General features: G+C 37.7%; 1 protein-coding gene across 1 annotated transcript in view; it reads right to left on the bottom strand.

The window, feature by feature from the left end:
• MYO3B (myosin IIIB) overlaps positions 1-18,472 on the bottom strand; it is a 421,954-nt gene that overhangs the window by 134,907 nt on the left and 268,575 nt on the right. The window contains exon 28 of the mRNA XM_065928997.1: positions 775-886. Within this exon, the coding sequence (XP_065785069.1) occupies positions 775-886 (112 nt within the window). The remainder of the gene's footprint in view (positions 1-774; positions 887-18,472) is intronic.

Here is an 18,472-nt window from a genome sequence, read left to right as displayed (position 1 = left end):
ATTCCCCTTGTAAGGTTGAGCCAAAGTGGGACTATTAATATACATAGACAATGAAGTTAACAGAGTTTTAGGAGATCCTAAATGTTCTCCAGGCTGGCCTCAGTTCTGCCATGAATTCCATTTTCTCAGCTTGATCTTTTCCCCCTCAGCTCTGATAGAGGTGTTAAACCAGAAAAACTGACCAGGGCCGACAGAAGTTCTGAGGGAATGGGGCTTGAATAGGCCACAGTGATCTAATTTCTGCCGAGAAGCAGCAGCATTGCCATCCACAATCAGGCTAAGGCTAGCATTGTAGGGCAATTCAGAGTGGACCACAAAAACCTGGAATCTTGCAGGAATATGATGTTTCCCTAAATTAAAAGCTAGATGTGATGAGACTACTAATCAGAGTGGGCAGTAAACAACACGAGTCTAATGAAAAAAGGACAAAAGTATAAAAGATACTCATTATTGTCATTAACATGATTTGTGTATTTGCCTGCAGTGCTGGAATAAGCAGCACTGAAAAAAAGGACATTTAAAAATGAGCTCAAAAATCTCATTCTAGAAATGTTAACTGGTTCTCAAACTATGTGCAGAACAGGAAGCAAACTCTCCTCTTTTGGCCCCTGAGGTCCTAGGACTCCAGACCCAAGACCAGCAAAGATCACTGTTAGGTTGGGGTCTTGTTTGGTAAGTTACAAAATTTACAGAGCTATTCAAATCACTGATAAGAGACCGAAGTACACAGCAGAGTATCTCAAGTGACAATCTAAACAACAAAGAAAGAACTACCTTTGTTTTTCCCAGCAGCCAGTGATCTAATCTGGACTTTTCCAAGATAGCGATGCAACTCTCTTTGCTATCAAGAGGTGTTTGATGTGCTCTGAATGCCAAGTAATAATACCTACAAAATAGAACAGTGAAATAAAGCATTTTTAGTCACCATTTGATTCAGTATCATAGAGTTGCTCTGGGCCCATTGACATGTCTTGTTTTTTTAATATCAAATATTTGTTGAGCATAAATAATAGTGTACTAGGTAGTAGAAGATACACAATTCATGCTTATTGGCTCTTATCTACTTTCATATTTTCTGCTATGTGTATTTTCCTTTTAGTATTGCTTGTAATTCATATTCAAAGCATACGTGGCATCTTTTACATGCAAAATCAAAGTATCTAATCCTTTAAAAAACTGAAGTTTAGACAGCTTTCCCAGCAAAAGCTATCATTTTAAATGTATTACTCTTTTAAAAATAATTTGTCATCTCACCGTATGAATTTTGGCTCTGCTTTGAAAATTCCATCTGAAGCAATGTGTAGATAGCAAAAATGATCACAGCCTGACACTACTGATTTTGTCTGTTAAGCTCTATGTCTCTCTCAAGGTAAAAAATGGGTATGTTTTCTTGAGACAACCACCAAAACCACATTTTTCTTCCTAAATTACTCATTTTAATAAACTTCCATACTTTCAGATGAAAGAGTTTCTGGGTAGATTCAAAGAACATGACCAAATTTTATATATGTGTGTGTGTGTGTACATATATATATATATATATATATATATATGTAAGCTTGTACATGTATATGTCTGTAGGTATGTCTATATACATGTATATGCATATATATGTACATGATGTTGAATATATTATCTTTTTAGAAAACTTTACCTTAGCTTTTCTTTTAAAAACTTTCAAGCATCTTTCCTCTGCTCCTTGTTGCCATCTGTAATTAAATTCAACCACTTGGAAGTATTTATTTGTCAGAGGATTTTCCTGTCATTCCTTGGACAAGGGTGATCTGTTATTTTAGAATTGCTTTAAAATGTAGAACCATTTTTACTTTTTAAGAAAATCACCAAAATAAAAAATATGTCCTTTCCTCTTACCAAATATTCCCATGCTTTCTGTTTATGGAAAGATAAACATACTTGATTAGCACTTGAGCCATTTAACTTCATCTTTGTGCTACAAGATTGTTTTACAAGTTAGGATCGAATGCTGATTTTGCTGAAAACATTTGCATTCAGAGATTCTGAGAATGCGTCTAAGACTCTGAGTCTCTGTCTCCACCTTTGAGGAAGAGAAGCAGTTTTCTCTCAGAACCCCTGAATGGTGGCCAGGACCATGCTAGGTCATCTGGCCAAGCCCAGGAGCCTGTTCACAGCACATGTTCCTGGAGCTAGGTGGGAGGAGGGACAGCCAGGGGTCAGGCTGAGGTCTGGGCAGTTCGTGGCATCAGCACATATTCTTTAGCCCTAGTTTCTCAAGGACTGTAATTTGAGTCATGGGTTCTTGGATTTGGCTTTGGCTAAAGCAAAAAGATTGTGTACTAGAGTGCATGGGGATGGTAGAAATAGATGGCAAATCTCTATGGGGTGAATGTTTTGGGACAGGTAAAGTACAGATAGCTTAAGATGTAAAAGTCATTGATAAAAGCAAGACTTCCCTACTCTCTTTTCCTTTAGTCCTGACCATTTATAAAATGGACTATATGCTATAAATAACATATGGCATGATTATATGTTTATAATATGATTAAGGGCTTCCTTGGCCTTCATCAGACAGGCTTGCTCAGGATGATTGCTCAATACTCTTGGTGATGAAACATTTAAAGAGAACCTAATGAATGACCAGAACTATGCAGTATGTGAGATTACAAGATATGTTCTAACTATCCATTCAAGGATTTATCCTTGCTTTGGGGGCATCCATGGATGCTTCTTAGCAATTTCTAAATGGGCAGAATATATCTTGAATTAATATAAATATTAGAAATTAATTTTGATTTTTAGCACTTCAAATCTCTTATTATGATAATAACATTCATATATAGTTTTTAGTTCAAAAAGAGATGGATAACAGTACTGTCAAGATGTGACGATTTCAAAAAACATTAAGGAAGCATTTAAGTGATATGTCTACAGTAGTCAGGTCAGAGAAGTATGAGTACAGTGTGTTTTCGCCACAGAGTATTCTAACAGATAATATGGTTAAAAACAAAAAAGACAAACAAGCACTTTGACTGAGCTTCTCTATGCTTCAACACTTCAATATAAGGGCAAAAATGAAATGAAAGGCACAAAGATAACAGGTCTGCCACCAAGGGGACATCTTTTCGAGATCCATTCCACCCCCTTCTTGAAGCAACTTGATGAGTATGCAACAGCAAAATAATACATGTAAAGATTTGTCTTGAGGGTCTGAGTACTTGAGAACATTATAAAGGTCAGTTCTATCTCTCTATTCACGAGTTCTATCCTGAGCTGTTCACCAGTTCTGCCCTGAGCTATCTCTGATAGGTAGAATTCATCTCTCAGATTGGAGTTTGAGCCTTGAGTTAAGAGTGAGAAGGTCTTTCATCTCTAACCATAGGTAAGTCACTTGTATCTGAATTTTCACAGGGAGCAATGGGAACCAGGTAAGTGGTTCTTAACTCTTTGGTGGGGGGGGGGGGGCGGGGAGGGTGGTGGAAGACTTTATGAAAATCTGGTAAAAGCTATAAACATTTTTTCTCAGGAAAATGCTCTTGATACAACATATTGCACATAGTACCAAGGGTTCCACATAGTTCCTGTTGGCCCTCCAACAACCTAAGAGCCCTTCCCTATTTCAGAGCTCTATGGAAAGTGATAAATTTTACAAGATCTTATCTTATTAAAACATATAAGTTATTAAAAGAGTAAATATCCAGTTGAAAAATATCTCTATCTAAAAATGTTAGTTTTCTGCCTAAAATGTTTTATTGTATGAAATACAAATTTTTCATGGAAGAGTTTTTAAGCTAGTTAAACTAGATGTACCAGTTACTACATAACAAATAACTTCAAAACTTAATGGGTTAAAGAGCAGCCATCTACTGTCTAACAGTTTGTGAGGGTCAGGAATTTAGGAGCAGCTTATCTGGGCATTTCTGGCTCAGGGTCTTACATGAGATTACAGTCAAGATGTTGGCCAGGGCTTCAGTCATCTAAAGGCTTGAGTATCTATTTTTAAGATGGTGCCATCACAAGGCTAATGGTAAAAAGCCTTAGTTTCTTTCTGTCTATTGACAGGATGCTTCTCAGTTCCATGCTACATAGGCCTCTTCAGATGACTATTTCAGTATCTTCGTAACAGAAGATGGTTTCACGAGAACAAGGGATCCCAGAGAAAAAACAAGAAGGAATCTGTAATGCTTTTTATGACTGAGGCTTAGATGTAATACACCATCACTTCTTCCATATTCTTCTACTCATAAGAAGCAAGTCACTAAGTCCAGATTACATTTAATGAGAGAATTTAAGTTTTACCTCTTAAAGGGATTTAAATATCAAGCAATTTGTGGCCATACTTTTAAACCACTGCAAAGAATCTCTCTGAATCATCAACTCTTATCAAAAAATGCACAAATATAAAATAAGTTAAAAGTAAAAGAAAAAGACATACCATACTAATACTAGTCAAATTAAAACTGGACTAGTTATATTAATATAAACAAAGTAGATTTCAGAGAAAATAAATATTATGAGGGATAAAGAAGTTTATTTCATAGTGATAAAGAGGTCAACTCATCAAAAAAAACTAAAAATTCTAAGCATTTTTTCACTTAAAAACACAGCTTGAAAATACATGAGCCTAAAAGTATTAATACCACAGGTGCTAATGCTGTTAATTGTGTCTTGTTAATAGTACACAATTATAGTCAGAGAATTCAGTACCCTCTTCCAATAATTGATAGGACAAGTAGACCAAAAAAAAAAAAAATCATCAAGGATATGGAAGGTTTGAATAACCAACCTAACCTAACCGACACTTATAGAAAATTCCAGCTAAAAATAATAGAACACATTTTCTTTTCAATTACGTATGAAACACCTACCACAATAGGTTATATTCTGGGCAAAAAAACCCTATGACTTAGTCACACAAGGTACATTCTCTGTTCATAGCCGAATTAAATTGGAAATCAACAAGATACCTGGAAAATTCCCAAATATTTATGAACAGACTTCTATGAAAAAATTACCCATGTATCAAAGAAGAAATCAAAAGAGAAATTAAATTGATCAAATGTATAAGAAAACACAACCTGTCAGAAATTTGTGGGATACTGCAAAAGTAGTAGTATTTAGAAATGTATACCATTAAACACCTATAACAAAAAAGAAGAATGGTCTCAAATACATGAGTTCAACCTCTAACATATATTAGAAAAAGAACAAATAAAACCCAAAATCAGCAAAAGAAAGGAAATAAAGACCATAGTGAAAAATCATTGAAATAAAGAAGAGACACTGAATGAAATTGAAAGGTGTTATTTGAGAAGGTTAATGAAATTGGTAAACCTTTAGCCATACAGGTTAGGAAAAGGAAAGAAAACAAAAGTATGAGATTAGTGATATTCTATAGATTCTACAAATATTAAAAATACAATAAGGGAATATTAGAAACAACTTTGGGGGCCTCCCAGGTGGGCCTAGTGGTAAAGAATCTGCTGCCAATGCAGTAGATGTAAGAGACGCGGGTTTGATCCTTGGGTCGGAGGAGGGCACAGCAACCCATTCCAGTATTCTTGCCTGGAGAATCCCATGGAAGGAGGAGCCTGGTGGACTATAGTCCACAGGGTCACAAAGAGTCAGACATGACTGGAGCGACTCAGCATACACGCACAAACTTTGTCATGTTAACAAGATAAAGGAGAAAAAACATATGATCCTACTAAATGAGGGAAAGGATTTGACAAAATCCAACATCCAACACTAATTGAAAAAAAAAAAAGAAACTTTTCAACAAGCTCAATTCAAGGGAATTTCCTCAATCTGAAAAAACAAAGTATCTGTGAAGACCCTACAGCTAACACCACATTTAATGGTGGAAGACTGAATGCTATTCCCCTAAGTTTAGGAGCAAATAAAGGATGTCCATCGTTACCACTTCTATTCAGCATTGTAAAAGTTCCAGCCATTGCAAACAAGAGAAAGAAATAAAAGGTATCTCTATAAGAATGGAATAGTAGAACTGTCTTAATTTGAAGATGACACATTATCTATGTAGAAAATCCAATGGTATCTATGAAACAAACAAAAAATCCTACCAGAGCTAATAAGTGAATTTAGTAAAGTTATAGGCTACAGATCAAAACCAAGCATCTGGCCCCTATCACTTCGTGGCAAATAGATGGGGGAAAATGGTAACAGTGACAGACTTTATTTTCTTGGACTCCAAAATCACTGCAGATGGTGACTGCAGCCATGAAATTAAAAGACACTTGCTCCTTGGAATAAAAGTTATGACAAACCTAGACAGCATATTAAAAAGCAGACACATCACTTTGCCAACAATGGTCCATATGGTCAAAGCTATGGTTTTTCCAGTGGTCATGTACAGATGTGAGAGTTGGATCGTAAAGAAGGCTGAGCGCTGAAGAATTGATGCTTCACAACTGAGGTGCTGGAGAAGACTCTTCAGAGTCTCTTGGACTGCAAGGAGATCAAACCAGTCAATCCTAAAGGAAATCAACTCTAAATATTCATTGGAAGAACTAGTGCTGAAGCTGAAGCTCCACTACTTTGGCCACCTGATGAGCCAACTCATTGGAAAAGATCCTCATGCTGGGAAAGATTGAAAGCAGAAGAAAAGCGGGGAGCAGAAGATGAGATGGTTAAATAGCATCACTGATTCAATCAACATGAGTTTGTGCAAAGTGGGAGATAGTAAGGGACAGGGAAGCCTGTCATGCTGCAGTCCATGGCATAGCAAAGAGACTGAAAAACCATACCATTTATAACATTTAAAAATGTGAAATACAATAGTGATAAATCTGACAATAAATGCCATTTCTTCAGTCTTTGTTTAAAGTCAACAGCCAGAGTTCTACACAGTAGAGGGCCAGTGTAGATCTGAAAGGAACAGTGTATAGTGTTTCTGTTGTCTACAGGTGATTTGGAGATTCAGCCTTTTTTTTTTTTTTAACTTTGGTCTTTTTTTCAAATATTGTTTAATAAAGTTTAATTAGCTCCAGAAAAAAAAAAGACCTGTGCACTGAAAATCATAAAACATCAGCTAAGAAAAATTAAAGAAGACCTAAATAGATGGAGAGAGATATTATATTTCTGAGTCAGAAGATTTAATATTGTTAATATTTGAGTAAAGCACATTACCCTTCATAATGCAGTGAGCCTCATCCAATCAGTTGAAAGCCTTAAAAGTCTGTGGTCCCCTAAGAAGTAAGGAATTTTATCACCATGCTGCCTTTGGACACAAGACTACATCAACTCCTGCTGGAATTTCTAGCCTGCAGATTTCTAACGCGCCAGCCCCCACAACTACATGAGCTGATTACTTAAATCAATTTCTCCTTGAGAGAGAGACAAATTTATATCTGTATGTATAAATACACACACATGCTATAAGTCGGTTTCTCTGGTGAAATCTAATATAGTCCCAGTTCCTTTTTGCTGTTATTTAAACATGGAGTGGAGATAGAGCAAACTGTGATAATAAACTTCCTACTGATGGTAGAGGCAAGTCTTGCGCAAACCCATGAGTTTGGTAGAAGGTTGTTTTTTAGTAACTTCCTTTCCTCTCTCTCATTTCTTCCCCCTTTGTCACTGAACTCCCCAAGTTTCTCACAGATGTTGGGTTTGTGTACCACACACTGGGGGTCCAGGACATTCAAATGCAGCTGTTCCTCCTCATGTTCACAAACAGATCTTCCCTGTCCTGTGTCAAAACTCTCCGTGCCTGGGCATTGTTGCAGGGCCATCTGTGCAGGGGATTAGCTGGCTCATCTAATAAACATTTAGATCCTGAAGGGAATTTAGACTCATCAATAAAAATTCTTACTTTGTTTAGAGGAGAATGCCTGGGAGAAAGCCAGAGAGCCAGAGCAACTGGCTTCAAGGCCACAAACTTAGAATTAGAGCTGAGGCTTTGCCAGGTCTTCTAATCCCAAGTTCAGGCTTCTTTATACTCATCTAACCTGTGTTTAGATGAGCCACCAGAGACTTCCCTGGTGGCTCAGACGGTAAAGTGTCTGCCTACAATGCGGAAGACCCAGGTTCAATCTCTGGGTCGGGAAGAACTCCTGGAGAAGGAAATGGCAATCCACTCCGGTATTCTTGCCTGAAAAATCCCATGGATAGAGGAGCCTGGTAGGCTACAGTCCATGGAGTCGCAATGAGTTGGACATGACTGAGTGACTTCACTTTCACAACCTGTGTTTACTCTTAGCTATTAATATATGCATAGGTAGTATCATTGTCTCTCTAACAGGGACCTTTGATCCTTCAGCACTTTCCAGCTAACTGGACTGTCTACAGTGATCTGGAATATTGGGACTTGACTTAGAAGTGTTTATTACCTATATCTGAAAATCAGCTGTCAGGCACTCCTTGACACATTATCCAAACAATACTCTATTTGCACTAGTGTATCAGTAAGGTGTTGCTGTTTCAATGGAAAACTACATTGTCTTTAGCATATTCTCCAGGGTTATCAGATTCCAGCCCTGGTTCATCTTCTTTGAGCTATTTTGCAACTCTTTCTAAATTGTAGGTAACTGATAGATACATAAATTCTGTCCATTCTGGTGATAATTTTAATTGACTTCTTTTCCACTGTGGAAAAACCAGCGGTGTTCCTATTCATGATTCATCTTAACATTCCTTTACTTTATATAAGCCTGTGCTAGTTTGACTTTTCCTTTGAACTGATTATAACATCTGTCTGGTTCCCTCATATCATGTGGATAAAATAAATTCTTTAAACACGTTTATTTTTATATCTGTATGTAAGTCACAATTATATCTTCTGAAAATTACCTTTAAACAAGAGGAAGAAAGAAGTCGAGAAATTCAGGCTATGGAGTTTTGACCCAAACGAGCACAAACACATGAGGAAGTGGAGGCAGAAGTCCTCATACCTAGGTAGACCCGGTGCTACCAACCAATCCTAAAAGGTCTAGTGTGCTCAGAAATACTGCCACTCTTCCACCTCTGAAGTGCAAATACTGGTTAGTGCAATAGGTTCATTTTGGAACTTACTGAAAAAAATCAAGTTATTTTCCAAAGTGATCACACCAATTTATAGCCTCAACAGTGGAGTACAAGAGTCCAGCTGCCCTCTATCCATGCAGCCCTGGAGATTGTCAGATTTACTGATTACTGCCAAAATAGGTATGAAGTGGTATTTCACTGTGGTTTTAATTTGTATTTCCTTAATTACTCATGTGGCTGAAATTTTCCTCTTGTTTTCAACAGTCTTCTGACAATGACATCTTATAACAATATATATAATGAATTTAATTCTTCTAGTTTTTCCTAATGATTATCCATATGCCTAGAATGGGAAAGGAAGAGAAAAAAAACAAAAACACTAAGAGTATCTAATTTAGGTAAAAAATTATATTAGCATTGGAGATCACTTACTTTTTGTTATGCCTGATATTTTTAATCTGTACCTCTTACCTTAATCATTCTCCTCCTGCATCTTAATGTTGTTTGAGAAGGATGTGCCTCTTTTAAAGATGCTTTTGAAATCCCAACCTATCCTGAATGAGCTCTGCTTTTCATTGCTCTGGTTTGAATTTTGCTCTCAAAGGCAAGCAAAACATCTATATTCTAAATGAAGATGTACACTATCTAAGTCAAGAGTGAGACATTTTTAAAAAGGTTAATTATACAAACAATTTTATTTTCCTTTTTCAAGAAAAAAACTTTAAACAAGTAACTTCCTTTAGGATGGGTCATTCATTCTGTATACTTCCAGAGCTCCGATATAACCATGTTATTACTATTCATCACTTTCTAAATTTAATTGACTTTTCATCCCCTCTCTACTCATTTGTTTGGGCTTATGAGGTGGCACTAGTGGTAAAATCTACCTGGAATGCAGGAGTTATAAGAGATGCAGTCTTGATCCCTGGGTTGGGAAGATCCTCTGGAGGAGGGCATGGCAACCCACTCCAGTACGCTTGCCTGGAGAATCCCCATGGATAGAGGAGCCTGGCGGGTTACAGTCCATAGGGTCGCAAAGAGTCAGACACGACTGAAGTGACTGAGCACGCACTACTCATTTGTTCATTAAATAAAACTTCATTTAGGACCTATTAATGTGCCAGATACTGATGGAAGAGCTGGAATGACATGAGTGAGCAAAGCAGATAATTTCCCCACCCTCACAAAGCTTCCATTCTAGTGGGGGTAACAAACATTAACAAGTACACAAAAGACACCATTCTGAGTAGGAACAAGGACTATGAAGAATAGCAAATCAGGGTAGAGAGGGCTCATTAGTGTATTTGGGGATATATTTTGGCAGGCAGCCTTTAGCAACCAGGATGGTGAGGGAACTCAAACCATGTTATTTGAGGAACTGGTAAAGATATTGGGGGCTTCAAACTGAGAAACAGAAAATTTAACAGGGTCTCATATGGGAGGAAGACGTTTTCTTTGACTCTCTTAGGGTCCCTCCCTGTCAGGGGCCTGAGAATTAGACTTTCACATACCAGATTCACAGAAGAAAAGCATTCAAATCTATTCACACAAGTTTTATGTAACACAGGAGCCTTCATAAGGAAGACATGAAGAAATGATTAGATGTGAGTGTTTTTACGCTGGGTGTGATGAAGAGTGGAGAGCTGTGGAAATGTGTGATAAGACAGGGGATGAGCTAAGTATAGTAAACTGGGAGCCTGTCTGTTCAGATTCTGCTCTTTGTCTTTTTGTGTCCCTTTGTCTTCATTGATAAGGATGTTTATTTTCTCTAGGTCTAACAAGGGTACCTTTCACAAGACAGTCTTTTTGGTTAGGTACTCAAATATGTTTCAAATTTTAGTAAGATTCTCTATTAGTGTGTTAGTTGCTCAGTGGTGACCAGTTCTTTCTCTATACATTTATTTACTATAAATATACATTTACATATAATAATATACATTTATTTACTAATGAAAATTGAAATAGCACATCAAAAGTTTTATTACAGTTCAAATTTTTGAAAACCAGATAATTTAGTTAATACACCTTTCTCTAATTATGCTCTGGCCACATTACCCAATGTTTTCTTTACATTCCTTCCATACAAGTTAATCTGTTTCAAATTCTTGATATTGGGTTTCATCTTACCGACTTCAGATTTTTAAAACAATGTGCATGCTTAGTCACTCAGTCATGCTCAACTTTTGCGATCCCGTGGTCTATAGCCCCCCAGGCTCCTCTGTCCATGGGTTTCTCCAGGCAAAAATACTGGAGTGGGTTGCCATTTCCTCCTCCAGGAGATCTTCCTGACTCAGGGATTGAACTGGCATCTACTGCATCTTTTGCATTGGCAAGCAAATTCTTTACCACTAAACCACCTGGGAAGCCCCACAACAGGTAATACTTGAGACCTATTAGTGCTTCTTTGTGCCAAATCAAGAGGTGGAACTAAAATATATTCAAGTCGCCCAAACGCAAGTTTCTCTATCAAGGTTGAAAAAAGATGTAAGAAAAAAAGACATCACAGAACTTGTATCACAGGTATTACAAGTCTATCCCTAGTGCAGAGTAGCTTTCCCAGGCTGCTTAATAATGATCCTAAAATTACTAGCAAGAAAAAAACAGTACAAGAACAAAGTTTATGGCTCAACTGACTCTATGTCATAATTATTTTCCATGAGCGTATCCTCAGAAGGATCTCTATGTACAGGCAATAATGACAGCTACATTTAAATCTTTCCAGAGATTGAGTCTCAACTACCTTCTGCCAAAGGTAGTTCTCTCTGAGTCAGAGGAGATTGGTTTCCATAGTACTATTTCATAATCTGAATCATCCTTTCTATCTTTTCTTTGTGAGCAGTTAACAATGTCCTCATTCTTCTCCTCCTATAGAGTATGCCTTTACTAAGTCTCTGTCCATCCTATTGAGGTGGATATTTTGGTAGAAGAGAAGAGAATTTGGTACTAGAGTTGAGAGGCGAGTTACTAAGATTCTTTGTAAATACTTCAGAGACAGGTTAGGAGGCAGCTGAAACTTCTTGAAAATTTTCTTTGACGGACATTTGAGGAGGCTCCAGGGTCCAGGTGGGGTTAAGCACTGATGAGTCCATTGGAAGTCCAGTCACAGCTTGAAGATTCTCATAGATCTTTGAGGTCCAGTAGAAGGTGATGCTTCAGTTCAGTTCAGCCACTCAGTCATGTCTAACTCTTTGCAACCCCATGGACCACAGCATGCCAGGCTTCCCTGTCCATCACCAACTCCCAGAGTTTGCTCAAACTCAAGTCCATTGAGTCGGTGATGCCATCCAACCATCTCATCCTCTGTCATGCCCTTCTCTTCCTGCCTTCAATCTTTCCCAGCATCAGGGTCTTTTACAATGAGTCAGTTCTTCACATCAAGTGGTCAAAGTATTGAAGCTTCATTTTCAGCATCAGTCCTTCCAAAGAATATTTAAGATTGATTTCCTTTAGGATTGACTAGTTTGATTTCCTTACAGTCTAAGGGATCTCAAGAGTCTTCTCTAACACCACCATTCAAAAGCATCAATTCTTATGTATTCAGCCTTCTTTATGGTCCAACTCTCACATCCATACATGACTACTGGAAAAACCATAGCTTTGACTAGATGGACTTTTGTGGGCAAAGTAATGTCTCTGCTTTATAATATGCTGTCTAGGTTGTTCATAGCTTTTCTTCCAAGGAGCACGTGTCTTTTAATTTCATGGCTGTAGTCACAATCTGCAGTGATTTTAGAGCCCCCCAAAATAAAATCTGTCACCGTTTCCACTGTTTCCCCATCTATTTGCCATAAAGTGATGGGACCAGATGCCATCTTCTTTGTTTTCTGAATGTAGAGTTTTAAACCAGCTTTTTTCCACTCTCCTCTTTCACTTTCATCAAGAGGCTCTTCAGTTCCTCTTCGCTTTCTGCCATAAGGGTGGTGTCATCTGCATATCTGAGGTTATTGATATTTCTCCTGGCAATCTTGATTCCAGCTTGTGTTTCATCCAGCCCAGCATTCGCATGATGTACTCTGCATATAAGTTAAATAAGCAGGGTGACAATATACAGCCTTGTCGTACTCCTTTCCCCATTTGGAACCAGTCTCTTTTTCCATGTCTGATTCTAACTATTGCTTCGTGACCTGCATACAGATTTCTCAGGAGGCAGGTTAGGTGGTCTGGTATTCCATCTCTTGAAGAGTTTTCCACAGTTTGTTGTGATCCACACAGTCAACAGTTTTGGCATAGTCAATAAAGCAGAAGTAGATATTTTTCTGGAACTCTCTTGCTTTTTCGATGGTCCAACAGATGTTGGCAATTTGATCTCTGGTTCCTCCACCTTTTCTAAATCCAGCTTGAACATCTGGAAGTTTTTGCTTTACATACTGTTGAAGCCTCATATAGAGAATTTTGAGCATTACTTTGCTAGTGTGTGAGATGAGTGCAACTGTGCAGTAGTTTGAACATTCTTTGGCATTGCTTTTCTTAGGAATTGGAATGAAAACTAACCTTTTTCAGTCCGGTGGCCACTGCTGAGTCTTTCCTTTGCTGGCATATTGAGTGCAGCACTTTCAAAGCATCATCTTTTAGGATTTGAAATAGCTCAGGGAATTCTATCACCTCCACTAGCTTAGTTCATAGTGATGCTTCCTAAGGGTCACTTGACTTCACACACTCCAAGATGTCTGGCTCTAGGTGAGTGATCACACCATTGTGATTCTCTGGGACATTAAGATTTTATCTGTATAGTTCTTCTGTGTATTCTTGCCACCTTTTCTTAATATCTTCTGCTTCAGTTAGGTGATGCTTGCTGCTGCTGCTAAGTCACTTCAGTTGTGTCCGACTCTGTGCGACCCCACCTACCAGGCTCCCCTGTCCCTGGGATTCTCCAGGCAAGAACACTGGAGTGGGTTGCCATTTCCTTCTCCAATGCATGAAAGTGAAAAGTGAAAGTGAAGTCACTCAGTCATGTCCAACTCTTCGTGACCCCATGGACTGCAGCCTACCAGGCTTCTCCATCCATGGGATTTTCCAGACAAGAGTACTGGAGTGGGTTGCCATTGCTTTCTCCAAGGTGATGCTTAGGACTCTCAAATTGCTACAAACTAGCAAGGAAGAACTATAGACCTGGAAAGAGCAAGAAAAATCTAAACTCTTAACTGTGGTGAGAGAAAAATCTCACACAAGACAGTTCTGTGGCCTGCTTCATCGAAGGTCAGGAAGTACTTTCTATAGACACCATTTCTCAAATTCCTTTGGTTGAAAATATTCAATATGCCACGTGTTGTAGTTTGGGGTAGTGTGGCCTGAACTCAGTCCCTTAAACTGTCAGACCACCTTCATCAGATCCATGTGGAGATTTCATAAAAGATGTGGATTCCTGGGCCAGACTCCAGATACAAAATCAGAAGCTCTGGGTCAGGGCTCAAGACCTCTATTTTAACAAGCTCCTATGGAGATTTTGATACACAGTAGAATTTGAGAACCACTGACTCAGGGGACCATAATAGCTGACTTAAGTTTAAGTGGAGAACGCAGCTAATTTGTTGTCTTACATCCAGAGGGAAGAATTCGGATGGCTGCATAGGAGTCTCCTGAAGGCTGGTTTTGGTCAAGGTTAGGAATGACATGGTTGTGATCAAACATCTGAAAACATTTACTCTCAGGAGCCAAAGAGTAAATCCTCAGACCCAGAGCTATTCAGGAGGAAGCAGACTGACAAGGCCAAGCACGTTGCCAAAGAAATTCTAGTTTTAAGCTATGTACTTGAATTGAATGACCCTTTAAGAATCCTTCCAATAGAGTCTTTGTTGAATTGTCCCCAGGCCTATAGAACTACTCCTGGGATTTTAGAACTGATGTCTACGTTAACCCAGTACGGCTATTGTCACGAATTCTGGGTTATTGTTATTACATTTGGGTAAGTTGGAAGTCTCCTACAGTAGCAGCGTCACCTGGAAACTTGCACATATACCTCCCCACTGAAGCAGAGACTCTAGGGCTCAGCAATCTATGTTTGAACAAATTAGCCATCCGAGATAGTCTGATGTGGGAGAAAATTGAAAAATCACTGATTTGGAGAAACAGAATCCTACGGAAGTCAGGTGGCTTGCCTAAGGTGATCCAGTCTATCTGATGAAAGAAACTGGCTCCTATAGCTGTCATCTTTTTTTCTTTTTTAGGCCCAAATGACCTTTTGGAGCACATCATTTTTTCTTGGAAAGGACAGTCACTTAAAATCTATGCTAAAGACTTTCTCACACATGATTAATATTTAGGATTGTTTATTGAGCCTTGTTGGCAAACAGTTGGACACTATGTCAATATCTACAAGGAGAGGAATGGCTTAATAAATGTCACAGATTTCAATGATGAAGCTAAAAGGAATCAGAGCTACAGAACACCATGAATTTATCTCTAATACCTATTGTTAAATAGGAAAGCAAGTTGCCAAATGGTATAAAGTGTGATTCAAGTTAAACTGAAAATTTAGGGGTTTTTCTTTTCTCATCAGTTTCTCTCCTGGAATTTGTGTGTGTGTATTCTGAAAGGATAAAACTACCCTGAAAATAGCAGTGGCTACTCTAGAGAAGAGACATAATGCAGATACTGGGAAATGGAATTAGAGATGCAGAAAGAAAGACTTTAGCCTAACATATAATATTTTAAAATTTTAGAGGAAAAGGTATTCATATGCTATTTTTCCAATTTGAAAATTAAATTTCAAATATTAAGTAAAAATTGTTATCATTTAATCACAATGGGCCCAAATCCTGGTCAAATATTGATTTGGCCAGGTTTGATTAATATCTCCTCCATCTAAGTAGAAATATTCTTAGTCATATGGCAAAAGAGTATCAGTTCTTTTCATATTTTAAAATATCCCCTGAGAAACCCTAAATTTCTATCAGTAACCACCCAGATTGTCTACTCAGACACCTAAAATACAGGACAATTATCTGAACAAGTCAATCCATAATAATAATTTTCTATTATGTAGATAATAGAGGAAACTGAGCTATTTTGGCCTGAATAATCTGATAATTACTCCCAATTGCCCATTTCCCTTTAATGTGTATAGAAATCCAGATTTAGTTTATTAACTTCTTTCCCATATTTACCATAAGTCCCTTTTATTTTAATTTTTTCCCTTCATGTTTGGACCTTTAATAAAGAGAGAACAGCTGGCCACCATCTGCTACCCCAAAAAAAGTCATTATACCCATTATATCCTTAGGAAGACTCTTCAAATTTGGCCTTGCGATAAAAAGTCACATTGATCTGTGTTACTAGACTGTGGAAGTCCTGAGATTGTAAATTCTAATTCAGTATTACTACAGCACTTGGTGCACACAATAGGTGCTTAATAAATGTTTCTGATGCTGTTGCTGTCTCCTCATAAGCTCTAAATGGGAGGCTTTCTAAAGAAAAAAGAACAGAATTAGAGATTGTGTCTTAGCTTATTCACAAATTAATTTGTAATAGAAAGTTAAAATTTAAATTGATCATTCTATTTCACCACTAGTAAAATTATTAATGTTGTTTTTTTTTTTTCTGCCTGAATTCTACTGACTTTGCAATCATTATTTGAATGTGTTCAACTGTGTCATTTATGTATTTTAAGGATGGGCTTTGAACCCAGACTGATTCTCATTTCACGTCCTGACTGTACCATACAGTATCTGTGTGATGATTTTAACCAGTTTCCTCATCTGTAAAACTGGAATAATTTCATCTATTTGGGGGGCTAACGGTAAATGTAGGATGCATATGTAAAGCACTGACAGGAAGCCTGCCTTAAGCAGATGGTCAATAAATGTCCCTCTCCCCTTTCTTCTCTTCCTTTCTTTGACAAAAATGCATTTTTCTCCTCCCCAACTCAAATGTCTATGACAAATCAGCTAGCAATCTTTCCTCTGTGTCATCCCTAAAACATGGTTTTTAGGGTTGGGCTGATACGTACCATAAAGTGAACAGAACACACTAGAACAAGAATGACTGAGAGGTCAGTTGATGGACTGGGCAGTGGTTTGCAAGAGCACTGTATTAAAGGGAACGACATCCAAGCTCATTCTATGAGGCCACCATCACCCTAATTCCAAAACCATACAAAGATGCCACAAAAAAAGAAAACTACAGGCCAATATCACTGATGAACATAGATGCAAAAATCCTAAACAAAATTCTAGCAAACAGAATCCAACAACATATTAAAAAAATCATACACCATGACCAAGTGGGCTTTATCCCAGGAACGCAAGGATTCTTTAATATCCGCAAATCAATCAATGTAATATACCACATTAACAAATTGAAAGATAAAAACCATACGATTATCTCAATAGATGCAGAGAAAGCCTTTGACAAAATTCAACACTCATTTATGATTAAAACTCTCCAGAAAGCAGGAATAGAAGGAACATACCTCAACATAATAAAAGCTATATATGACAAACCCACAGCAAGCATTACCCTCAATGGTGAAAAATTGAAAGCATTTCCCCTGAAATCAGGAATAAGACAAGGGTGCCCACTCTCACCAGTACTACTCAACATAGTGTTGGAAGTTTTGGCCACAGCAATCAGAGCAGAAAAAGAAGTAAAAGGAATCCAGATAGGAAAAGAAGAAGTGAAACTCTCGCTGTTTGCAGATGACATGATCCTCTACATAGAAAACCCTAAAGACTCTTCCAGAAAATTACTAGAGCTAATCAATGAATATAGTAAAGTTGCAGGTTATAAAATTAACACACAGAAATGCCTTGCATTCCTATATACTAACAATGAAAAAACAGAAAGAGAAATTAAGGAAACAATACCATTCACCATTGCAACAAAAAGAATAAAATACTTAGGAGTATTTCTACCTAAAGAAACAAAAGACCTATACATAGAAAACTATAAAACACTGATGAAAGAAATCAAAGAGAACACAAACAGATGGAGAAACACACCACCTTTATGGATTGGAAGAATCAATATTGTCAAAATGGCTGTTCTACCCAAAGCAATCTATAGATTCAATGCAATCCCTATCAAGCTACCAACGGTATTTTTCACAGAACTAGAACAAATAATTTCACAATTTGTATGGAAATACAAAAAACCTCGAATAGCCAAAGTAATCTTAAGAAAGAAGAATGGAACTGGAGGTATCAACCTGCCTGACTTCAGACTCTACTACAAAGCCACAGTCATCAAGACAGTATGGTACTGGCACAAAGACAGAAATATAGATCAATGGAACAGAATAGAAAGCCCAGAGATAAATCCACGAACCTATGGATACCTTATCTTTGACAAAGGAGGCAAGGATATACAATGGAAAAAAGACAACCTCTTTAACAAGTGGTGCTGGGAAAACTGGTTAACCACTTGTAAAAGAATGAAACTAGAACACTTTCTAACACCATACACAAAAATAAACTCAAAATGGATTAAAGATCTAAATGTAAGACCAGAAACTATAAAACTCCTAGAGGAGAACATAGGCAAAACACTCTCTGACAAAAATCTCAGCAAGATCCTC

Source organism: Muntiacus reevesi, chromosome 3 (genome assembly GCF_963930625.1).
Source record: "Muntiacus reevesi chromosome 3, mMunRee1.1, whole genome shotgun sequence".
Taxonomy (NCBI): Eukaryota; Metazoa; Chordata; class Mammalia; order Artiodactyla; family Cervidae; genus Muntiacus; species Muntiacus reevesi.
Note: the sequence above shows the minus strand (reverse complement) of the source record. Positions and strands in the feature narration are given on the sequence as shown.